The sequence below is a fragment of the Cololabis saira genome, chromosome 5, assembly GCF_033807715.1.
Source record: "Cololabis saira isolate AMF1-May2022 chromosome 5, fColSai1.1, whole genome shotgun sequence".
NCBI lineage: Eukaryota > Metazoa > Chordata > Actinopteri > Beloniformes > Belonidae > Cololabis > Cololabis saira.
Genome location: NC_084591.1, coordinates 39,281,953 through 39,307,972, shown reverse-complemented (window position 1 = coordinate 39,307,972; position 26,020 = coordinate 39,281,953). Strand labels below are relative to the sequence as shown.

At 42.9% G+C, this 26,020-nt stretch overlaps 1 protein-coding gene across 7 annotated transcripts in view; it reads right to left on the bottom strand.

Annotated features, from left to right (window-relative positions):
• frmd4a (FERM domain containing 4A) overlaps positions 1-26,020 on the bottom strand; it is a 144,055-nt gene that overhangs the window by 60,491 nt on the left and 57,544 nt on the right. For 3 of the 7 annotated variants that reach the window (XM_061722016.1, XM_061722018.1, XM_061722015.1), the window contains exon 1: positions 22,257-22,618. The exons of the other annotated variants lie outside the window; for them this stretch is intronic. In XM_061722016.1, coding sequence (XP_061578000.1) covers positions 22,257-22,352 — 96 coding nt within the window. In that variant the 5' untranslated portion in view covers positions 22,353-22,618. Of the gene's footprint in view, positions 1-22,256; positions 22,619-26,020 lie in introns of those variants that run through there. 7 annotated transcript variants of the gene reach the window in all.

Genomic DNA, 26,020 nt, shown 5'->3' with positions numbered 1-26,020 from the left:
GGAAGAGCTGTGGACAGAGTGGTGTAGGTAGGAATGGGGAAAACCAGAGAGGCGACAAACTAAGAAGAGGAGCCGCGTGTTACAGGACGAATAGGTATGAGTGATGATGTCATGTCCTCAGGACTTTTATCTCAATGAAACACAGTCTTAGTGATAATTGGGGGATGATGTGCCTGGATGTTGACTGGCAGAGTGATCCACTCGCAAGGGAGGGATCTTTTACCCCTACACCTTCTCTCTTCATCTATAATTCACACGGCGAGGAATCACTTCAGACCCTAGTGACCCCCAAATTCACTGATACTGCTGGCGATGCATCCAGAGAGGCATTGTGACGTAGAGTGGGGTTTTTGTTTCTGCTCTGCAAGCAGAGGCAGCCAAGATACAGCATAAGTATCTCTGGTGTGGACTGAGGCCCCGTTTACACGGGGCAAAAACGGAGGCGTTTTCATGTGTTTTGACCCTTCGTTTACACGAAAACGGAGGTCAAAGCCCCCAAAAACGATCATTTCTGAAAACTCCGGCCAAAGTGGAGATTTTCAAAAACTCTGTTTTCACGTTTGCGTCTAAACAGAGAAAACGGAGGAAAACAGAGATTTACGTCACATTATGCGACAGAAACGTCACCAGCAGCGTCATGAGTGCGACCTGTGTTTACAATTTGTTTGGCCACCGTCAATATTTTCTTTTATTTTAACTGTTTTAAATTCTCTCAGGCTCTCGTTCCGTCTTGGAAGTAAAGCCTGAATTATGGTCCCGCGTTAAATCGACGCAGAGCCTACGGCATAGGGTACGGGGCGATGCGCGCCGTACGGTGTGCGTCGCCGCGTACCCTACGCCGTAGGCTCTGCGTTGGTGTAATGCGGAACCATAAATCAGCCTTAACTGGAAGTTACACGTGTCATTTGTTGATGTTTTTTCCAGGATTCTGATTGGCTGGCATGACGTTAACAGCGTTTTCATGCGAGTCCGTGTAAACGAGGATATTTTTGAAAACGGAGAGGGGAAAATATCCGTTTTTGTAAATACCCGGCTACGTGTAAACGGGGCCTGACAGATCTTCCTCCTTGGCCTCTCCTCTTCTCTTTCGCCCGCTCTGTCTTTCTTTTGCTATCTCGTGCACATGCCAAAGCAATACGTTTGCACACTCAGGCACACAATCGTGCTGGGACACACAGGTTGTGCCCTAAACTCAAGGGTACTGTGCGCCGCAGAGCGCTTGAACTCCAGCGGCCTCCATGCCTCCGCCCTGTCACTGAATGAAACACCAAACACTCTAATCATTTAGTTCGCTGTATATTAAACAGTGCAGTCTGCAAAGTCCTGTGTGAGTGTGTGTGTGTGTATTTGTGTGTGTGTGTGTCACAGTTCTAATGTATTCTCCTAGCCTATTTAACATGTACCCTGAGACCAGAACAGCAGGGGAGAGGAGGTGAAAAAACATCCTAATCCTCCCTGTTCTTTGCTGATTTGCCATTGTGTTGTGAGTGTGTGTGTGTGAGTGTGTGTGGTAATGTAAGTGTGTGTTCTTCACGTTAATTAGTGAGCCTGAACGACCAGCATCACTCAAAACACAGGCTTTACAGGACCTGTGAGCATCTATCCACATTAGAAGTGTTACGTTTTCAGACCTCTTACTTGAGCTGAGCGGTGTGGAAACAATCCTGCAGTGCCTACACCTGCACGGGCACGTTAACGTCTAGCCATCCTCACTGCCTTTTGCTATCCCACCTAAGATACAAGCAAAAGTTGTTCTGAAAGATTTCTATGAGATTTCGCCACCCCCTTCACGTTCACAGGGTAAGAAATGTAGGGCATCTGGAGGAGGATACACCGTCACACAATGCTAAGATTCTAACAGACGGAAGCAGCGACTCAGGGGTGTAGACTAAAGTAAGAAGACATGCTGGGAAGGCCTCCCTCACAAAGTGATTCAATCAAAGTGACGACAGCATCACCGGCGAAAACAAGGGAATCCTTTGTTCCATCAATTCAACACGCACTTGAAATCATTTCAAGGCAGAACCCGTGCTTTTCACTCCACCTACTCCATCCCCCACCTTACCTACCCCTGCTCGCCCTCAGGCTGCAGATGACGTAACAGGGTTTATATGCATGTGCATCACAAATACTTGCCTCAGCAGTGAAGCAGAGAGGCAAAATAATTCACAGGGGGAGTGTCTGAAAGAAGGCAAAGAAGCAGGACAAAAACAAGGAATCAACCGGAGATGAAGCAAGCAAACAAACGGAGCCAACAAAATAAATGATATACATAAAGCAGCGGCAGTTGAAAGATGTGTAGCAATGGAACAAAGTGTAGCTGAAACCTTTCTTCGCCTTCCTCATGGATCTATTTTGAGGTAATGACAAACAGTGGAGTAAAAAAAGAGCTATTGGCCCCTTGACAAGCTCTGTCCTGCAGCCTTTCTGGTGTGCCTCCACGGCGCTCTGCAGCAGGGATTTATCAATCCAGGGTTTTAGGTCCATAGTGACGGTGCTCCATTACTGCACACTTTATTCTGCTAAGCCAGAGTAATGAAAAATGACCCAGCTCATCTGCAGGGAGAGCCCTTTGGCAGCTGCGTTTGTTCTCTCTGCGAGTGTGGGTGCAATTCCTCCTGTCCAAAGGGAATCCTGTCGCAGTAAACGTATTGAATGTCTTCCACTTGGCCATTTTGCCTCAAGGAGAGCCATGATCTGAAGGTAGGAGATGGAAAGCTTTTGCTCAATAAATAAAAACACACGATCAGTCCCAAGGTTGTCAGTTACAAATGTGGAGTTGGTTCCTTTTCTGAAGTAAAGGGATTATCAGTGAAAAGACTGATTTGTATCACGAGCCTTTGTATACCAGTTATCAGAGGGATTCAGACTATGTGAATATGCATCTCTCGGATCGTCTAGCACTGTGATTCCCAACCTGTGGGAGGTATTGCAAGTGGGCCGCCAAATCATTTCCAAAAAAGTATATTTTTTTTGGGGGGGGGGTATAATTATATACAGAATAATGTTTTAAATGTTAAAACTCAGTTATGTTTAAAATGATTTTGAAAATGTTTAAATATTATTTTCATTATTTTGTTTTGTTTTCCTTCAAGTATTAGACATGTGACAAGCAAATGAGCGATAGGAACTTTTGTTGTTATCGGTCGGACCACTTTGCAGCGGGACTGCATTGCACTTGACTTATTTACATTTGATGCTGATACCTGAAACTGGAGTATAAAGATGGATAGCTGGCTAGCAACAGGGGGAATTTAAAAAGTTCGGAGGTGGGCCGCGAACATTTTTGAGACGTAAAAGTGGGCCCTGAGTTGGAAAAGGTTGGAAACCACTGGTCTAGCATACATACATTAGGAAGACAGTTTGCAAACATGTGGCCTATAAATTATGACTTATTATTAGAGATGGGCGGTATGGACTAAAAAATGTATCACGATAATTTCTGGCATTTATCCCGATAACGATAAGAATAACGATAAAAAAAATAACAATTCAACTCCACCTTTGTAACTATAAATCTATCTCGCTCTCAGATCCGCCATGTTTGTTACACAAAAACGTCATCAATGGAAATTTATCTTCTTTCTTTCTTTCTTTCTTTCTTTCTTTCTTTCTTTCTTTCTTTCTTTCTTTCTTTCTTTCTTTCTTTCTTTCTTTCTTTCTTTCTTTCTTTCTTTCTTTCTTTCAGGCTCATTTCCTTCCTTCCTCCTTTCCTTGTTTCCTTCCTTCCTTGTTTCCTTCCTTCGTTCCTTCTTTTTTCCCTTCCTTCCTTCCTTCCTTCCTTCCTTCCTTCCTTCCTTCCTTCCTTCCTTCCTTCCTTCCTTCCTTCCATCCTTCCTTCCTTCCTTCCTTCCTTCCTTCCTTCCTTCCTTCCTTCCTTCCTTCCTTCCTTCCTTCCTTCCTTCCTTCCTTCCTTCCTTCCTTCCTTCCTTCCTTCCTTCCTTCCTTCCTTCACGTACGTTGTGCGTGGATTTAACGCAGAACCATAAATCAGCTTTACACAAAAACGTCATCAACAGGAATTTATCGTTTTTACCACGAGATGACAAATTCTTACCGTGAGGAATTTTTTTGACGGTTTATCGTTAACGGTAAAATATCACCCATTCCTACTTATTATTATGATACTGTTCAACTGTGCCGTACAGAAATATGTTGTCTGTCCTTAGAGGGGTTCGCCAAAACTTTACTTCCCAAAGGGACTAAAAGTAACTCTCTGTAACAAAGCGGCATTTTCCAACATATGTATCATCATTTATTCCCATTGAGAATTCACACACAAAGCTGGAAGTTCTGAATATTTTGTCTCAGGTAAATTTCTCATCTTGAAAATGTAACTCGCAGACTCAATTTTAAACCTCTGTTCTGTAAACATGTTGAGACTCGCTGTTAGAGGATAACACATCGAGGATCTGAGAGTCCTTCTGAGGGATTTCCTCAGATATTTACCAGATTCCCGTGGTAATCCTCCAGGATTACCATTGTATACTAAGGCCCTAACCTCTGAACTTTAAACATTAAAGCTCTTATATTCCCAACACTAATGCCACGGTTAAACCTATCACTTCACTCAATAAAAGAGGACCACCTCCAAAAACCTGATATCGTGGCCACGATTCAGACACACGTGGAGGATTTAAAGGGAAAGCTGCCAGATTTATCAAGTAGTCCAGTCAGCCTTGGCCATTATGCCCCAGACTATTTATTTTACTATGTTAACATCTGTAACATCTGAATACACTCCAACTTGGGAACTGAGACAGTAATTGGTCAAATGGTTAAACTGGGCAATTTCTGAAAATGAACTGTGATGCATAACTGGGAATGCCTATCTAATTAATTTGTGTAATGCAATAATTAAATGTGATATACCTTACTGTATGCCACAGAAATAGTTTATGGCTCTGGGGTGAACTCGTGGTGTGTACAGAAGCATGCAAATAGCCATCCAGTCAAGTTCAGCTATATTTTATATTTCTGCTATAAGCTAAGAAGCTTCAAGCACCCTGCCACTATGATGGTTGTTCAGACGTGTACATGTTTGTTGCACCTTAAATATTTAACCTACAATTCATGAAAAGACTCAAAACCCCCGGAAAACCCATGAAGCACATTTATATCAACAAAACATAGGCGACAGATTAATCTTTAACCATGATGTATGAGTTACAGAGTGGCAGCAAATTGAAAGTTGCACGTTAAAAGGTGATGAATCTCTGCATCAGGCCTTCTTTTTCCGTTTTTTTTTTTTCTTTTTTTACAGTATGTTCAGTCATTGACAAGCTTTGGCCTCTCTTACTTTTCCCCTTTCACACGCTCACAATTACACTCACAGACCAAGCATTTGACGAACCTGGGAATGGACCAGTGGAAATGTTTTCCAGACGGACTATGCAAATAAGAGCAGGTCCCCAGGGAGGCGCTGTAACGGCTTCAACCACCAACACAAGATACAGGGGGGTGTTTGTGTGTGCGCGCCTGAGCACGGACATCAAACACAACATGCCTCCAGATAATTACCAACAAATTAGCAAATTACACAGACATGCAAATAAAACAAGCAAACATACAGATTCGGAAAAGTGAGCTCTTATCCCTCCTCTTCTGCAAAGTTCTCAGTACCGGTTCTGGGAAAATAAATTTTTCTCACATTCATATCATGACTTTGGCAGTGAGAATAAAGACTTCTGGCAGATAGTTATAAAGATCAACATTCTTCAGTAGGAAGTCACAAGTTCGACTTCGTCCTCTTTCCAAAAGTTTCTTGGATGGGAAACAGGGAAAAATGGAAGGTTGGAAATTAGCAAGGACATGTTGGATATTTGCCTGCGTGTCATGGAGTTATTCATTGCCATCTGTTTCAGGGGTGTATGAGAACAAAGAGATAATAAAGCAAACATGAGGAGCAAAGAGACCGGCTAAAAAGAAGTAAGTGCAATCATGACCTGATTCAGGGGGAGCTGCTGACAATCATCCCGCTTTAAAGACATCCACTTGCTTCAAATCATCTCGGCTTGACTGGGTGCCCACAGCTTATTGGACCACAAACAAAATAAGTAATTGAACAGATACAATAGGGCTGAGTCTGTGATTGAAGAAGGTTTGTGCATCTTTGATGTTTTAGGCTTTGGTGTGTCTGGTTTGCATCATAATAGTGCTCATCAGCAGGATAAGGAAAATGATCTATGGTCGAAGTTCTCTCTCAGGAAACAGAACCAGATGAGCGCGGTGGGAGTAAACTGGCCTTACATGTGAAGACCCTACAAGCCGACAGCACCAGCAAGGTACATGAATATGCATGAGATTCGGGACATGATATGAAAGTTTAAATATGTATAAAAGTTTTCAGTCGACGGCAGACGGCGTAGATTGAACAAAGACTTGAGGAGAACCAGCTCCCTGCCAGTTCCTGTTATTAGCAAGTGCTCTGACAGGAAATAAGACAAGTCCAACAGGGATGTTTACCTTGTCGATTCTAAAGAGTCCTGCGATGATATTGAACAGTCGCTTCAAATTTTTAAAGACAGCATGATGGATTGTAATAAGTCTTTAGTTGCTCTGATGTGATAAGTACAGGTTAATACGATCCTTGGAAGTCACGGGGAAGCCCAACCACCTGTGTTTGTCATAGCCCTGACACTTGCAGGATATCCTGCCTTTGAGAGGGGGGCAGTAAGAACGGGGAGGGGTGGGGTGATGTCCACAGCTGAAACCAATGCCAGTGGAATGCAACACAAGACATGACAGACAATTACCCAGAGACGCTGTCTATAACACAGCACTGGCCTCACATGCCTTCTGGTACCAACCCCGTTTAAAGGGTCACACCACAAGGGGAGGACGTGCGACCGGAGGCTGTTGAGTCAGCTCGGCCTCATGTACGGTATGGAAGTGTGAACACAAGGCTGCATTCGCTCACCAGGGATATGACCACCCGTCTGCGAGAGCAAACAACATCTCACAAATGTTGCAGACTGATAGTTAGCGAGGCACGACAGCTTGATCGCACAGGGAGCCGCCTCACATTAGTGGGCGACCGATAATCGGCCGTGGCCGATTATCGAATTCGATATTCATAATTTTATTAATAATCGGTATCGGCCCCCCCCCAAAAAAAATCGAAAATAAATAATTTCGATTTTTTTTTTTTTTTTTAAAGAAAAATTAAGAAATTTACTGAAATACTGCATTTTCTTTTTGTATCTTGTCTTTTTGAATGTTCAACATGCTCAAACTTAAGTAAACTTAAGTAAATATTTGCACTTAAAAAAACAACCTGTACTGTTTGGTTGTTTGTCATGTGTACTAGTTAGCTTACCGTACTGTTACTACCTCCAAGTAGGCACTTGCTGTGGTTTGGGTCTGGGAATTGGGAGTATTGTGCCTAACTGTTCTAAAATTGAGGCTGGTATTCCTCTTAATTTGTTATTTTTTATAGGCAGCTTTTTTATTTTATGTAAAGAGAAAATTCACTTAATGTTATTTTTAATAACTGAAATGCTGCTTGTTTTGTTTGATGTTCCATAATTTGCACTTTTGATGTGTGAGCCGTGCGACGTGAATATTGCTGTCCTTCCTAGTTAAAGCAATAAATTGCTCACCATTCATTTAAATGAATTCTTGTATTGAAATTTGTTTTCTCCCAAAAAGGTAAAAAAGGGTAATAATCGTATCGGCTGATATCGGCTATCTGTCTTTTTGATTTCCCCCTAATCGGTGATCGAAATAATCGAAAAAAAGGCTGATCGGTCGGACACTACCTCACATGACACGCACAGCTCAGTGAGTGTAAAATCACCACCTCTATCCGCAGAAACCGTCACCCCGAGGACGGCGGCGGCACGAGTGAGACTGCTGGACTGCTGCGGGTGGGTTTCTTTGCCAGTGAGGGTAATTTAATTAGGAAAAAAAAGCAAAGCGGGTCTCAGTCGGAGCACTGGGATGGAAATTTTTGTTCACAGTATAGGAGAACAAAAAAGAGAGAGAGATGGAAAAGAATAGTAAAAAAAAGCGAAAGCCTATAGCAGCAATGTAAAGACACAATTAATTCCTTCTGTTTTTAATGTCAGTCTTGCTCTCTCTCCGTGCGCTTGTGTCACTCATTTGAGGCTGCGTTTCTCATTAGTTGTGCAGTGCCCTGAGTGAGGGATATCCCATCCTGCAGACTGACACAGTGACCCCTCCCTGCTCTGCCTCTGCTGCGACTCCCTCCACTATTAACTGTTCCACCTTGGACTATACCACTACCCTAGGCCCGGGGGTAGATGTTGTTTGCATCTCATCAAAACACTCACTCAAGAGGATGTTGGGGAAAGTTAGACATTGTGTGCGTGTCTCTTGAGCAGGGGGAGGGGGGGGGATGCTAAGGATGGCGTGGTAACTAATCTCAGTTTCCTCTGATTGTCTTGCCCTCCCTCAGGATGCTCAAACTTACGAGCTACATAAAACTGAATGTAAAGACAAAAGTTAGAATAACAACTCGGCCTATTCCTCTCGCATGAGTAAAAAGGGAATCAGAGCATAAAGACAGGAAAGCACACGCACACACGCTGTGTGGGTTTGTCTTTGTGTGCATGCATGTGTCACGAATCTGTGCGATGCAGAACAGCGAGTGCTTGCTTTTTGTCATCTAACAACAGGCCATGTGAGCCTCTCTCTCTCCCTCGAAGAGGACGTAGGGTTTGTCCTGGTGGCGTGTATGGGGTAGGTGAGACGCCGGGGGCATACTAATGTCTCCATGAAAGCCTCGACTACAGATTCAGAAACGCTGGAGTGAATACTGATCAAGCTTTTTGCTGAATCACAGCTAGACACATTCAAGCCACAAAAGACTCTCCTGCTTCTAAGAACATGATCCATTTATGCAAAACTGGAGATGTAATCCAAGTAAACTGTTACATTTCTTGTATACAAAGTTTTTTAGGGAGTTAAAGAAGCAAACAGACCAGACAGACCAGACAGCCTATAAAAAGCATATATACGTTTCTTCAGGGTAACCATAGTTACATTTACCAGCTGAACAGCTTAGTTACAGCTCCTTAATAGGGAGCCTAGAAACACAACTTCATGTTATTTTACGTATAAAAGAATGTTATTCACAGCGGTAGCAACATTATTCCAGCCTTTCTGCTTAATGAAAGATATCGCTTCAAGTTCAACCCTACTTCTCTCGCTGGAACTTGTCTATGACCTGAAACACATACTTGGCTCACAGTACATCACCTGCTCCCTCTAATGTTCACTCCTTCAGCCTCAAGCTTTTACATGATTGTCAAATCATTTTTTAATAACCATTTCCCCAACCAGATGGCACACCATTTAAACAGACAAGTGGGTAGTTGCAAATGTAATCCCTGTGTTATCTCTCAGCCAGGTGTGGATTTTTATTCCAGATTAAGTGGTGCCAGATTAAATGAAGACCAAGCGCAAGATGCACGTTGAAATCCTTGCACAAGCACTCAGTAATGTTTTTTTGTGTGTGGTAGGGCTGTTCGATTTTGCCCAAAAATAAAATCTCGATTTTTTTCTCTCAAAATCCGATTTTCGATTACGATTATTTTGTGAATTGACAAAAGGCAAAGAAATGATTTCAAATATGCTGTTTTTTATTGAACCTTTGCCCCATTGGGCTTTAAGTGCAAACTTTGCTCTTATTAAACCAAAAATGAATGAATAAAGTGCAAAACTGTAAAATAAGTTGAAAAAAAGTTTTAAAAAATATAATAAAATATAAAGTTTTATCTCTGAAAAAAAAAATCAGCAAATCAGCACTTGCAAACATACAGTAAGTTATATTTCCAATTAAATAAAACAAGACATTTTCTAATTAAACTAAACTGGGTCTTTGCATGCTAAATAATAATGCAACCCATGAAGGAGGTAGAGGTGTGTAATGTCAGTCATTACATTTGCTATTCACATTTGCAAGTTTTTTGCAAGGAACACGAGCCGGTCTACGGCATCTGGCTTGAGGGATGCCCGGTGGCTTTTACAACGCCCCCTCCTACACTAAAGAGCCTCTCCGATGGGGCACTTGTCGCAGGTATTGAGAGGTATTTCCATCAATCATTAATATGGTATCAATCATTAATATGTGTGCAGACAAGGTAAAAAAAAAAAAAAAAGTGAAAAATCGATTTTACGATTTTCACGTTTTAACATCGTTCTAATTACATAATCGCGATTACGATTTAAAATCGATTAATCGAACAGCCTTAGTGTGGGTGTGTTTTTGAGATGTAGCCTACCTGGTAGAAAGGCCTTGAAACACACCTGTGTGCTTGCAGTATATGCAGAGGCCCAGGGATGTTCCTGACATGCACGCGAAGCCGCCGGATGGCCGTGGAAGTGAGTGTCCAGAGCAGACTCTGCCGAGTGCAGGCCACCTCGTCCAGACCAAACAAGACAGCCTCCATTGTTGCATTAACTCAACAACAAAGCACCTCCAGATGCATGTGCAGAAGTATGCGTTTTTGTACAATTCCCTTTTTCTGCAGGTAAACCAACGATACGCGATAGACTCCACAGAGGCACATCAGCCTCTAGTTCCCTCTTGGTATCACTTAACTCCACTAAATAGTATTTGGGTAATCCCTGGAGGTAAACCACATGGAGACTGATTGCCTCTGCCGCGTCCTCCTCTCTTTCTCTGGAATTCAACAGCCTTCGTTCTGCTCAAGGTCAAACCCAGACAGGTCCTCCTGTCCCACACAGCTAGTGGTCCCTGTTGACTCTCTCCTTCCACATCCTCCTCCCATCCACTCTACTTTCTTCTCACTGAAGCAATGCAGCCTCTGACCGTTGGTATGAGCACCACAAACACAAACATTCCCACTAAGGAAGTGCAGCCAGTCTCACAGTTTCTCTGACGGCCAGTTGTTTTTAAAGCGATATGCTCGCTCTCTCTAGAAAGAGAAACCTGTGCTCTCATTTTCTCTCTCACAGTTTCAGTTTTCCATCAGAGAAGGATGTGCTTGCAGTTTGATTATCTTTCACACACCTGCTCGGAGTGGACACTCTGACTCATTCCCTGTCTATGGTGAGAACATACATTTACAGGAGAATGCATGGTTGTATATACAAAGACTGAATTACCGTAACTGAACACAAAAATTGCCATCTGGTCTCCATGAGCCTGTTGCATTCTTACAGCACTGGAATTTTTGCCAAAAAGGACACATTTTTCCTCTAAGCTTGGTTTCCCAGGCTGGAGTGTTCCAGTCTGACCTATCAAATCCTTGAAATAAAATTGTGCGAAATGTGAAACATACGTTAAAATAATTAATTGTGGTAAATTTGCCTTACATTTGCTTGCATCCATTTGCAACAATGGCCACATGGAGGCAATGCAAAACCAATAGACACGCTGTACCAACCCATCAGTGCCTAAGTATGATTGCCACAAGTCTGTTATACACTCTGGTTTAATGGCACTGCTAAAACGATATAGCCTGCATGACGAATATTTGCTGTTTTATGAGTGATACAAATGCTGCCATAATTTGAAAATGTAGAAAAGGCACACACAATTTTCCACCAACAGCAGATTTAACGTTCTCGTTTTTCTTGAAATGTTCACTGCTACAATTAAAAAGAAACAAGATGTGCGCAACTGTATTTTTTGCTCAGTTTTCCTCTCAGTCTTTCATCATGGAGATGCAAATTCGAATTAAGCAGCACAGTACTGTAAGACATCTGCTGTGTTGACAAAAAAGCCACAGACATTACCGTGCTGATGACTGGGGATGCGCCAAAAAGCCTTGTGATACAACTTTGTCCCGACTAGAATTGATATAAATCATTGTGGTACTTAGGCTGCCTTTGCAGCTTCAAATAAAGGAGAGGAAGTTCAGTCAGTCATGGTAGATTGTTGCCTGGATAGAACATCTAGACTGAGTCTGCAGAGCAAATCGGAGAGCAGTCAGCGTTCGCCCACTGCAACTTAATCGTTATGTTTGAACAACTTGAAGGCGCCATCTTCAACTGCTGACAAATATAATGGCATACAAGATACAGTATGCGCAGTCAATAGGGGAATCCCCATTTGAGTTACTGCCAATGAGAGAGCAAGAAATGGACCAATTTCACAGCGAAACAAGGGGATGCTGTACATTTTCAAACCATCATCTGGAGTAGGTAAGTACTTCTCCCATTACACCCACCTGCTATCTGTTACACAGACTAACCCCGCGGCCAGCGCAGACCAGTCAATTCCTCTACTTGTGTATCTCGTTCATCGATACTTTCCGTTCGTGCTTGGGACAAATCATTGCACAGAGCTGCAGCGCCGTTTCTCCCCTCAGTTCATTGTCAAATAAGGAACTTGTGTTTTGGACGAGGCTATGCCTCAGTTCCCATGTGTGTTTTGTTAACAAAATGTGGCTTTCTGAAACAGGCCCTTTCAAAAAAGGTCTTTTTCAGAAAGCAGGTTTGGCACAAACTGAATATGTTAAAGCTGAAACGACAGAAAGTCTGGATTTAGGATTTCAGATTTCAAGGTCATTTAAACCCAAAGAAGAGGAACGAGGGATAACTCAAGCCCATTTCAGAAACTGAGGAAACTGAGGTAACTTATACTATATATACTACTTTTTCTTGGACAGTTACAGACATACATATATGATCTTATCTATGCATCATAAAACTCGCCTAACATAGTCATGCCCCTGATTCATATAGTTTGATGTTTTACTTAATTAGACTAATGGAAGTTTTCTTGGTAACGTTGGGGGTGCCGGACATAATTGGGATGGGATGCAGAGCAGTGACAAAAGTGTCTCTTGAATGTTTTTTGAATTTGTTGTTGTATTTCCTGTCCATAAACTCATAAGAGCCATCAAAAAAGAATTTCACTAGATTTTGGGTGTAGATTTAGAAATCTATCTTTTTTTTTAAAGGTTTTTTCGGCACAGACGCCTTTATTTGAAAGTTCAATTACAGGAAACAATGGGAAGGAGAGGGGGACTGACATGCAGCAAAGGGTCCCCGGCCGGGATTCGAAACGGGGTCCACTGCGTATGTGGCATGCGCTCTAACCACTCGACCACCTGCGCGCCCAGAAATCTATCTTTAAAGGAGCCGTCTGTAAGAAATGTCCAAAACTGGTACTGCAGTCACTTTCAAAATATTGTTGAGCGGCGTGTACCCTCCCCCTCCTCCCCCCGACCAGAGGTTGCCAGGTAGGCTGCAGAATGCAGCAGGAACGTAGGCTGCCATGGCTGCGATAATTAGAGCCGAGCTGGCAACCCGGATGCCGAAACAATACTGACTTGGTGATTGGGAGATAAGTGGAGGGTGGAGCTTCAGAAACAATACTGACTTGGTGATTGGGAGATAGGTGGAGGGTGGAGCTTCAGAAACAATACTGACTTGGTGATTGGGAGATAGGTGGAGGGTGGAGCTTCAGAAACAATACTGACTTGGTGATTGGGAGATAGGTGGAGGGTGGAGCTTCAGAAACAATACTGACTTGGTGATTGGAAGATAGGTGGAGGGTGGAGCTTCAGAAACAATACTGACTTGGTGATTGGGAGATAGGTGGAGGGTGGAGCTTCAGGCCAAAACAAAAAATGACAACATAAACATCAGTTGAGGGCTGCAACTTCTTTTTTTAAACTGGAATATCCTGGCTTGAGTGCTGTTGTCAGTGACATAAGTATTTGAAATGAACATGATTTTTAAATGTCTGTTGACATATCGGGGTCATTTTATGATTCGTTTTATTATTGCTCTTACATACAGCTCCTTTAACAATTTACAGCAACTTTTTTTGTAGCATTCTGCTCCCACCTGTAAATATACAGTAAATGTAGGAATTTTACTTTAGGACTTCCTAGCGTGACTGGATATATTGATCCCACCCACATTCCCATCAAAACCCTGTTACCCCATTGTCTTTTGCAAGAGCACGGAGTCATTAAAGTAAGTGACAATGTTATGCTGGATTTACCTTGCTGAAGTATGTTTTTATACTTCATCTTCAAGTCCTTCCATGTTATTTTCCCCAACAAGATTGCACCTACATGACAAGTGAATCTTAGGTATCATACAACTACATTCCAGCACTCATCACTCGTGCAATATTAAAATGGTCCTTGAATATTTAAATCAGGCCTTCTTTTTGCTTAGGAATTTCCCCCACACCACTTCCCCTTCCTTTCCCACTGCAGGTGCATTTTTTATGCAGAAAGATGTGCTCAAATTCACTAAATTCAAATTCACAAGAGATCTAACTCTAATGAAGAAAATGGGAAGACTGCTTCCGTGCAGTTGGCATTGCCATGGCGAACCACAGGAAGTGCTCCATTTATTATGCATTTTTTTATAGTTGCGGTGCACGTGCTTAACCTAGGGGGATCATGCTCAGAGTCGACTGAGGTAACTCTAAACCCCAAATGTCAGACCAGAAACTACAGGTTTCTCATCTTAGGGTTTGTCAGTTCTGAGTATTTTAACTTGGTGACCATCCTTTCTGAAATATCTTGCAAGTTCCTATCAGATCATGTAGCGTTTGCCCCCCTAAGTTAATCTGCAAGATAAGTACGCTGCAAGCACTGAGGGCAAACAGACTACATCACCAACAGCCCCCTTTCTCAATAAAAAAAAAACACACACACACACACAGTTTGACGAGGAGGAGTAACTAAAAGAAAAAAAAGGCAAAACGGGAGTTGCCATGACATAGAGGTTGTTAAGTTGATTCTATTCTACTGTTGTAGCTAATGTATCTACTGTAATATTTACACTAAAGTTTAATTTTAGTCAGTGGTGTCATTGTGCTGTGTCTATTTCCCGTGGTGAACATGGAATGTGCCTGATATAGGTGCATTTTAATAAAAAGGGCAAAAAAAAGAGGAAGGGGCGGTTACTCTGCACTGTGTCATATCCCTGGGGCTCTTATGTGAACTTTCCCATGATATGCTGCCCCCATTTGGTCTGGACTGGAATGGTTACACAGCCTGCCTTCAAATGAGCTCTTGAAGACCACTTTAATTTGTGGTAGGGTTGTCAGCAAAATTGATTAATTCTTTTACTTTTACAATCAGATTGTGTGTGTGTACAAATTATTCTGAGATGCTCATGTCATTTGTTTGTGGAAGCAATCAAAAACCCTGACAAGTCACTGCTATCAGCCTCACTCACAATATACTTGGATTTGGATCTTTTTTTTTTTTTTAAATGCATCTTTCTTTTCCGTTTCCATAGTTTAAAAAAAGGTCAAAACGGCAAAGAAAGAAGCCATATCTGTCTCAGGGCCTCATGATGTTCCCTAACTGGTGTTTTAAGAAACCCATGAGGAATCCACGGTATTCCTCTGGTGTGAATTTTCCAAAACGAAACAGGGATCGGCCTGAGATGTTCATCCCTTAGGCGCTGTAATTTATAAGGGGTGTAAATATTTGCTAGGGTGAGAACAGAGGCGGGAGGTTAGGTATGACAGCGTGCTGTTCCCATGATTCTGCGTGTTTGCAATGTCCTGCTGAATCCTGGGAAAGGTCAAACCAGCACTGTGATGTAAACAGACATGACCAGAGTGTCAGCTGGCCTGTTGTTACCATAGTAACAAGACGGAGAGGAGAAGGCACTCTTTGGGATGTTACAGTCAGTGCTGTTGCAGACAGACAGAGCTGGCAATTAGATCTATTATTTTATCTTTTTTTTTAACATAACTGTGACTTATTATGATATACCCGTTAAGTGCTCATGCACAACTGTGAGTTAATTCCATATTTAGACAAAAATACGAAGAATCGGGAGCAAACTACCGTTGTGTAACTTCCTCCACCTTTACTTTCTCTCATCCCCCTCTCCGTCTCTCACTGCCTCTCTTCCTCAGATCTCTCTGTCTCTCAGTGTTCCTCCCGCTCTCTGATCATCACTCAGGCATGTTATACTAGGGAGCGCACAAGTCAAAGAGGGAGAAACGAGAGAGCAGTGGAGGGAAATGGGTCACCTACACTAATAAATTCACAAGAACATTCTCAGCTGAGGCTCTCTGGCTCACAAAACTCCCTGAAACACTAGCGTGCAAGAGAGTTAGGAAGTGCAGCTGACATGTAGTAATCCTGAACTACTTCTTCCTTTTAGGCAACATCCCTGGCATTTGGCTTTTGCAGGTTTAATTTAATCCCAGGTTTGTTTTGAACCCACACAGCTGCCACTGGCACGGAAAGAGAGATTGTAAGTGACAAACGTGTATTGGCCCAGACTGAAATTCAATTCAGATCACTCGAGTTTAACGTGATTGTGTTAGAGGTGCAAGCAAGAAAATCGATGAAATAAGGTGATATGGCTTAAGAGAGAGAGAGAGAGAGAGAGAGAGAGAGAGAGAGAGAGAGAGAGAGAGAGAGAGAGAGAGAGAGAGAGAGAGAGAGAGAGAGCGAGAGGGATGACAGCAGGGTGCTGTGTGTTTGCAGGAGGGTGCATGTGCATGAGCTTCAGTTCGCCTGCTCTTGTGGGTGTTTGGAATACCTTAAACAAAAAAACTACGCATGCAAGCAAAGAATAACAGCCGTGATGACATAAACCTTTGAAGTATCGGGACTTTTTAGTCTCCTAAGTGAAGACGTTGACCTAGTTCAGTGTTTTATGTCGTCAATATAATTCATGCAAGCACAAATGGGTGTTCACTCATGAAATCGTGACACACACACACACACACACACATACACACACACAAGCGAATCATTTCTCCTCTTTGCCTGGCAGATAAATATTAATGAGGATTACCATGTTACTGCAGTACACCCATGGGAAAACAAGACACTTGCATCTCTTTCTAACCCTTTCCCACCCACACACACACACACACACACACTCCTACTACTTCCACCAGCTTCAAGAAAGTATTAACAACTTTTTATTCCCATTTTCCTCCAACTGTCCTTTTTATTCCTCTTGCACTGTCACTGCAGGACTTGGATGCAGTGCACATATACACCCACAAGCTATGAATAAACCCCTTCATATGAGTGAGTCACAGACAGCGCCTCCGTTCTCAGCGAGACATGTTATCTCTGTGTAACAAAGGGCACAGATTGTGCTGGGATATTTCAGGAACATTTCGGGGTCTCCACATCCTGTTTCGGGGGAGATGAAAATTCAGACTCTTTTTTTTCCTATCATCCCACACTCCTCATTTTTTTCCCCCCTCCTCCTCTATCTTTCTTTCTTTTTCTTCGCGGGACTCCAGGCTGTCATTTTCTCAGAAAAGAGGGAGCAGAATAATGGAGAACTCATTCGGAGCGCTGCATGAAGGTGGCGGCAGATGGGAGCACAGAAATACACAGAAACGGAACAAACCCACACACACACACACACACACACACACGTCCATGTCCATGCATCTATCCACTGGGGATGTTTTGGCAGTGGACACGAGGGTCCACTCTTGCCATAGCTACCCTGCTAACAGTCTGTCTCCATAGAGAAAATACATTACCAGCAGCTCACTGCCTCCAGCCTCCACCCGGAGTCAATAGGCGATCATCTCCTCGTTTGATCGTGCTGCGATTAGATTTTCTTTGAACTAGCATGCAGCTGTGTCATATGTCTCGAGGTCTGCGGGTTGATTTTGGATGGGGAATAAAAGAAAGAAAAAAATATACTACAGAGTGATGAAAGAGGCAGGGGTAGGGGTCTTCGTCATGCCCCCCTCCTTTCCCCACTTGCTCAATAACATTCCTCCTTTTGAGCTGCTTTAGGGAGAAAAAAGGGGGTCCCATTTCATGCCAAGCAGGGTGTGGTGCGAGGCCTTCAGGAGCCTTCTGCTGTATGTCATACCCAGCTCTTTCTTTCTTTTGTTTCCCCCCTTTCCATTTCTTTTTGTCTTTTTAATTGGCTAACCGGCTAGCCACAGCTCTCACCTACGGTCCTGCAGGCACTCTGAAATCTCAGAGAATCAATACCGTAGCCGGGCCGAGGAGAGCTGTAGGGCCAAAAAGCTCAGAGCTCGGACCTGAACCTTTACTAACAAAGGGAGGATAGATAAATTAAAAAAGAAAACTGCCAGCTATTGTTTTTTGTGCTCCGGTTGCCACATCAACTTCCCAGCAGCTTCAATGAATTCCGACTAATGTCGAGACAATTAAATCAGTGGAGTATCAACCTGACCCCAGATTGCCAGAGTCCGGGGCTGACCTTCTCTGTGATTGGTCCAGACAAGATGTTTAAAGGTAACAGGAATTGATTGGAATTCCTGCCTCATCACTTGGCTGGCTGCTTCCAGCTTTCAACCGAATAGCGGTGAATTTATGTTTACGCTTTTGTCTGACGCATTCCAGACCTCAATGTGTTTCAAACATGCTTATATCTGCGTGCACTCGTGTGAACTTCTCCTTCTCTGTGACAGCAATCCAACCCGCTCACCTTTATGCCCTCCCCCATTGCGTTGGGGTTGATGACAACATGTTTCCCCGGAAAGTGAGTCATCCCAAAATTTGGACAAACACAAATGCATGAACGCACATGCCAGTCTCTCTTTCAGCTCCTTTTCTCTTTGTTTGTTTTGTTTTGTACTTAATTTAACCAAAAAAAAGAGCTGAGCAGCTTAACATGATAGCAGGATTACAAAGGCGGAAGATAATCCTAATTCGGCCTGTTCACAGAGGTAATCTAAACAGAAAACATCCCTTCAGAGGAAGCTGTTATGAGCTGTCCATACTGACTGTGCAGTTTTATCTTCATCAGGTTTGGATGTGAACATGGGGCTATCTGTAAGTACTTCCATCCCACTCGCTTGCCAATTTTACTTTCCTAAAACCTCTACGGAAGGACAAGAGGAAGAAAAATGTCATTTTACAATGTGAAGTAGGGCTGTTTGATTTTGCCCAAAAATAAAATCTTGATTTTTTTCTCTCAAAATCCGATTTTCGATTACGATTACGATTATTTTGTGAATTGACTAAAGGCAAAGAAATGATTTCAAATATGCTGTTTTTTTATTGAACATTTGCCCCATTGGGCTTTAAGTGCAAACTTTGCTCTTATTAAACCAAAAATGAATGAATAAAGTGCAAAACTCTGTAAAATAAGTTGAAAAAAAGTTTTAAAAACTATAATAAAATATAAAGTTTTATCTCTGAAAAAAATCAGCAAATCAGCACTTGCAAACATACAGTAAGTTATATTTCCAATTAAATAAAACAAGACATTTTCTAATTAAACTAAACTGGGTCTTTGCGAGCTAAATAATAATGCAACCCATGAAGGAGGTAGAGGTGTGTAATGTCAGTCATTACATTTGCTATTCACATTTGCAAGTTTTTTGCAAGGAACACGAGCCAGTCTATCGCATCTGGCTTGAGGGATGGCCGGTGGCATGTTACAACGCCCCCTCCTACACTAAAGAGCCTCTCCGATGGGGCACTTGTCGCAGGTATTGAGAGGTATTTCCATCAATCATTAATATGGTATCAATCATTAATATGTATGCAGACAAGGTAAAAAAAAAAAAAAAAAAAAGTGAAAAATCGATTTTACTATTTTCACGTTTTAACATCTTTCTAATTACATAATCGCGATTACGATTTAAAATCGATTAATCAAACAGCCCTAATGTGAAGGTACAAAATAATGCTCAGAAAAGTTGTGACTCTGCGAAAAAGGAAGTGAATCAAGCTTTTCTTCCCCTCTAGTGTTTCACGGTTAAATAAGAATCCTTCTCTTAAAAAGTGTTATAACTATTAACTGTGAACAAATATGGTTCCCTGTGCAGATGTTACTCAATCACCTGTGATAGAGGCCCACTGCAATCACCAACTGCCAATGCAGACCTGGGTTTCAACTCTGCTGGTGGGGATGAACACCAGCTTCTGCATGTTCACGGAGAATCGCTGATGGGCATGATAAATGACACTTTGAAGTGTGCAGCCATGAACTTGATCTAAGACTGCAGGGAAACACTTCCACGACATCCACCCGGCTGCTTGGAGATGGAGATTTTAGTCAACATATACGTTTATATGCGTCTGCCCTCCTCACAGCACAGTTAATGCAGTTGCATAAGGAGGAGGTTGGATGTGAATAAAGCAGTTATCTAACGTCCCAACCCAGAGTAGGACATAGCTGCAGCTGTGTTTAAAAGTGAAAGTATTCAAGTGGCTCCGTAGGTCTACAGCTTTGCTTATCTGCCGTCACAGAATGAAGAAAGAGCGACTGTCGCAGTTCTTTTTCTTTTTTCTCATGTGTCTACAATTTTGCACACCGATCTGGTGCACACTTGCAGAATCCAGTCGTGCTTCACATGAAACAGCGTAATCATGGAAGTGAGTTTATGTAAATCACTGCAAGTAATCCTACCCTCCAATCGCTCCGCACACAGCTGGTTGTAAAATGATAAAAAAAAAGGAAGGCAGAGAAAGGGAATGCAATCAGGAGAAAGAGATAGACCCCTCCTTTCCCATGAGTGAAAATCTGCTTTTCTCCATTAATTAAAGTGATTTGTTTGATCATGCGTGCATGTGTGTGCGGGTGTGCATGTGTCACCCACCAATCAACCGGTAGCAATTACTTCTCCCTCAAACAGAAAGTGAATGCTCAGTTTCCTTCAAATCAAGGGCTTTTATGAAAGCCAGCCAGATTGATGCAAATCATTTTTTTAAAGTCATTTTATCATTAATAAAAGACAACATGACATCCCTGCAGAGTGAGACTAGAAAGCATAAGAATGCACTGTGAGATAAATCGTATTGTCTGACTGTTGAAGTTTTTTAATTGAGGAGCAGTCAAGTATAAGTGGTAATTTCTGCAACGCATTCATGTGCTGCTGTTCATTTACTGTGTAAGGGATGGGTGGCAGGGTAGGAGCTGTATCTGAGGCTCTGCTTATTAAAATAAAAGTTGTTTCCATCCAATGCCACGTTATTTACAAGAGCATGTGTACAGAGCGGGCACTTGGGTGTACTCTCGTATCCTCTGTGTTCATGTTCAGTCAAACAACCACAAAGAGGCAGGCATTTCTTAAAAGAGCGCAGCGCACTTAGAAGTTGCAGTCACTCCAAGAGACATGTTAATGAGACTCAAGTCACATTGCATCAAACTCCAAGAGTGAAATTTCAAAAAGGACGTGAACTTGGGTTTTGTTTTATCCTTCAGGCACCTCATGATTTGGGGGTATAAGCTGTAAGCCTGAATCGCTCATCACCTGGACACACACTCTATTTAAGTCTGATTCACTTAATACCAGTGTATTTACAACATGAAAGAGCACTGACATTCATCACAGAATGAATGCACTGGGGAAACACACACATGCACACTCATCATCTGCAACTCTTTTCTTTCTTTCTTTCTTTCTTTCTTTCTTTCTTTCTTTCTTTCTTTCTTTCTTTCTTTCTTTCTTTCTTTCTTTCTTTCTTTCTTTCTTTCTTTCTCCTTTGTCTTTTCTTTTAAATGCACACATTGATTTCTGGTGGAGTAAACACATTTGCCGAAGAGAACAAGGGATGAATCCTGCAGCGTGTTACTGCCCGTCCTTCCAATTGACATAAAGTGAAACTTTGCCAGGCACATTCCATATCTAAGCTTGGCTGGATATTATCACATCTCTCAGTCTGCCCACAAGTCCACGCCCACCAGACGCTCAAAAACACACAAACACTGGAGCTTCTGGTGCCAAAACAGACAATCAGACAACCCCCTGTGTAAAAAGGCCTGAATTCAATTCAATTCAATTCAATTTAATTTTATTTGTATGGCGTCTAATACAACAAAAGTTGTCACTAGGCGCTTTCCAGAGACCCAGAACATGACCCCTGAGCAATTATTACATAAACAATGGCAGGTAAAAACTCCCCTAGTGGGAGAAAAACCTTAAACCAAACAGTGGTAAGGAAAACCTCCCCTTTAGGAGGGAAGAAACCTGGATCATAAGGGGGGACCCTCCTGCCGAGGGCCAATTCAGCACTTTGAATCAGGTTGAACTTGGGGCTTAAACTGAAAAAAGGAAAGTTATCTCATGTCTGAAACAGACTTAATTGGGACAACAACAATCAAGGTCTCCCACTCAGAGATCTTCCTGTAACCTTGAGTCCGAGAGGACAGAAGTGGAAATATTGTTGGTATAGTAGTGACAGACGTGCAGAGCTGTGAAGATTGACGGGGAGGGAACACCGAGGAGTATTGTCCACTGCAGAGATTAAAAGCTTTGCTCTTGACTTGCTTTCCATAAGATCTAATACTGTTTCCCGGATTAGCGAAGAAGAACCTTTTTTAAATCCCACTGACACACACACACACACACACACACACTCTCTTACCCTCTCCCCGCTGTTCCTCCGCAGCGTCCCCACCGGCAGCTTGAGCATCAGCCGGCGGGACCTGCCGGGCGTCCCGGCGCCCTGGACCTGCACCATGGTGCGCGTCTCCGTGGGCGTGTGCGCATGTGTGCGTGAAGTGGGGGTCCCCGCCGTCCCGTCCAGCCTGACAGCTGCGGTCCACGCTTTGTTTTCGGCGTGGGTGAGTGCGAGTGAGAGTAAGTAAAGCGCGTGATGTCAATGAATAAAAGTCCCAGGCCGGTGCTACGGGTGTCTCCCTGCTTCAGTTTCCCTCTTTGTGAAAAGCATTCTGCCTTTCCGGGCTGCACTCCGCCGTGAATGCGTGTGTGTGAGAGAGTGAGTGAGTGTGAGTGGGAGGGAGAGGGAGAGGGAGCGCGCTTTGTCTGCGCTCTCCCGTCACCTCTCTCTCTCTCTCTCTCTCTAACTCTTCCTCTCTCTCTTCCTCCCTCCCTCTCACTTCCTTCAGTCGGGGGTTTAACCAGGTCACTGGATTAATGTGACGTTACAGCTCCTATATTAGCATGTGTCACGTGACTCAAAAAAACTATTGTCTATATAGGGGGCAGCACTAGACATTTTAGGTCCCATGATAAAAAAAAAAAAAAAAAAATGTGATTTCCCCCCCAAAACCCCCAAGCCCACAGGGACACGACCCCTCCCCCCCCCAACCAAGCAATCCTGCATCTAATTCAGTTCATTACATCTCACGTTGCACAATTTGCATCTGCTTAATCTTGGGTATGGATGGGATGTGTGGACTATACAGGCCCCCCTGGATTGCATGATGATGTACTGTAGAAGAGTGTCATCAGCATATTCTTTTAGTGGTATATTTTATGTGAGCCGAAAGTGTTTCAAAGAAGCAGCGATGATTGCATGTTTCATGTTGCATTGGTAAGTAAACAAAACCGAACCCAGTCAAATTTCCGACACTGTAAAGGCTGGATTATGGTTCTGCAACAAATCGACGCAGAGCCTACGCCGCAGGGTGCGCCGCGTCGCGCCGTGTCGCGCAGCCCACGCCGTGCCTGACGCGCACCTCCGACAGGTTGTAACTATGCGCCAAGAGGTCGCAGACCAACGCAGACGGAGAGGGCTGTGATTGGTTCGCTTGGTAGCAACGCATTTCCGGTTTCTGGTTCATGAAGCAGTCGTGAACTTTCAGCGCTCTTTTCTTCGTGTATGTGTGATTTATTTTGTTTTGTTTTTTTGCACAATAGTTGTCCTTATCTCTTTGATTCACTGTGACTGGAAAAGTCGGATAAACCATTCAGGAAAAGATCGCGTACCCCTTAGCAGTCGCGGGGGGTACTGCACCGCGGCGAAATGGAGTGATGGAGAGGTCCGAAGGGTTCACAACGGCGTCATGGCAACGGCATAGGCTCTGCGTTGGTGTAGCGCAGAACCACAATCCAGCCTTTAGTAAATGCTATAAAACAGGGTCGGAGACTGTGGTCCCTGAAATGGACATAGAGCCATTCTAGAGATATTGCGGGAGTTCCTTCGCCATGGTCATCTTTCGTCTGCAACAGTCCAACTCATGCGATGTGAACCGGGCTTAAAGGTCACAACTGATTGTTGGCACCTAACGCAAACATACAAGTATGGGCAATTCGGTGAGTAAAACAGTTAATGTATATATCTAAGAAGGGAAAAGGTAAGAAAGAATTGCCTTTACTATGCTTTGTGGATGGTCTTCGCATGTTTGCTTATCACTTTCACACAGCAGCATTGCCTTAACGCTGGGGTGGCAGTGCTCCTGACATGTCCTCATCATACCATAAGCAACCAATCAAATGTCTTCCTTTTGACTTCGTAAATGAACCGCGTACTTTATTTGGCTGACACTTGAATCACCAAAAGTTAAAAAGTTCCCAACTACAGGCAATGCTCCCATGGTAATCGATGGCACAGCGCAACTAAGACTTGTTGCAGTCCCACGACTGGCCGCTAGAGGCTGGCTCCAAAAGCGAGACCATCTTCATTGACTCATGTTAAAATGTCAAACTTAAAAGAATAAAAAAAACATATTTGTTGCCTGGCTAAAAATAAAAGAAGATCTCAGTCATATTATTTCACAACCAACTCGGGGGGGGGGTTAATTTTTTTGTACCATGCCAGGAAAGTTCATATAAAGCATTACACGAGGAACTGCTACAAATCGTATGTCCCCAGGGGCCTCAATCTGGAAGTTAGATGTTTGGCTCCTGGACGGCACCAATGCTTGGATCGGACCAATTCATGACGTCACTCCATTCAAAGGGAATGGATGGCTACGCACGGTGCGTTTCAACACTGCTGTATGCATATGTTGTCAGATTTGACAGTATTTTACGATCTCATCTCACTTGCTCACCGCATGGTGTGTGGGCTAGATAAAAGACTTTGTAATGAAGTAAATCATTACAGAAAATCATGATGCCTTTTATATATACATACATATATATATATATATATATATATATATATATATATATATATATATATATATATATATATATATATACATGTGTGTGTGTGTGTGTGTGTGTGTGTGTGTGTGTGTGTGTGTGTGTGTGTGTGTGTGTGTGTACCCCCACCGCCCACATATACACACATTCAAGCCTACAGCAGGTCACGTGGGGAACCTCAAAAGGAATATGGGATGTTTTGCCATCTGGTAGGGAGATTATCTTTGAAATCCCACATCCAGCTTTCTCTCCCCACACTGTCTGGGCTGGGACACAAAGGAGGAATACACATGCATGCACGAACGCACGCACACGCTCACATGAGTGTGCACCCTTGCAATCAAGCATGCACATTGCTCACACATGCAGATACTGATCATAATGTCTCTTAGTTCATGATTTGTATGGGGGAGAAAATGTAACAATTGGCCTGATTTTTATTTGGCTGTACAAAACTGTGACCGTCGTAGATTTTTATCATTGTAACCCCAGCCCCCATTCAGCTGAGTCAGTCTGTATCCACCACTGCAGTGTTTACATGTCCATTAAAGCTATTGGACTCATGAGTTACAGCAGGGCCTAGTGACTTCCTGTCATATTCCCATCATCACTCACTGCTGAGCTCTATTCACTTCTGTACCTCAATACTCAACTGTCAGCTGATTAACTAAGTGAATGGACTTGCACATATGCAAGCACATGCATACATAAAAGGTTGTTGGATATGCACAAAGGCATGGATTCACAAGCTTAAACTAAGAACGCAAATGTCACCAGTGGTGTTATAACGTGGAAGATACAGCTTTGTTATGAGGAAGTGCCTTTATGCTCGATCACACGGAATAAAATCATAGTAAAACTCCCATTCAACATGAGTACCCAAACAAGCCCCTTCCATGCTGGATATATTTTATTTAAGTGATCAAATGAGTTTTGGTTGTTACTGTAAATATATGCCAAACATAAAAACCCATGCACAATGTGTCAAGGTGGAGCGATAAGCACACAGGAGAAAATAACCTGCACTGGTAATCCCCATAAGCATTATTTATTCAACATCATGGCCCACATCAGTGGGTGAGTGACTGTGGCCTACATGAGATATATCAGGAGGCTATTTTTAAACATAGTTTGCAGACATCCAGGTCTCACAGAAGACACATTGGAGGAACTAGAATAACGGAACCATGAGACATGATTAATTTCTGTGTCTTTGCAGCAGGACTGATGTTCAATATGATGTGTGAGTGGTTGGTGTTAATTCAAATCCTGGTGGCAGAGATGAATTGCCCCTGC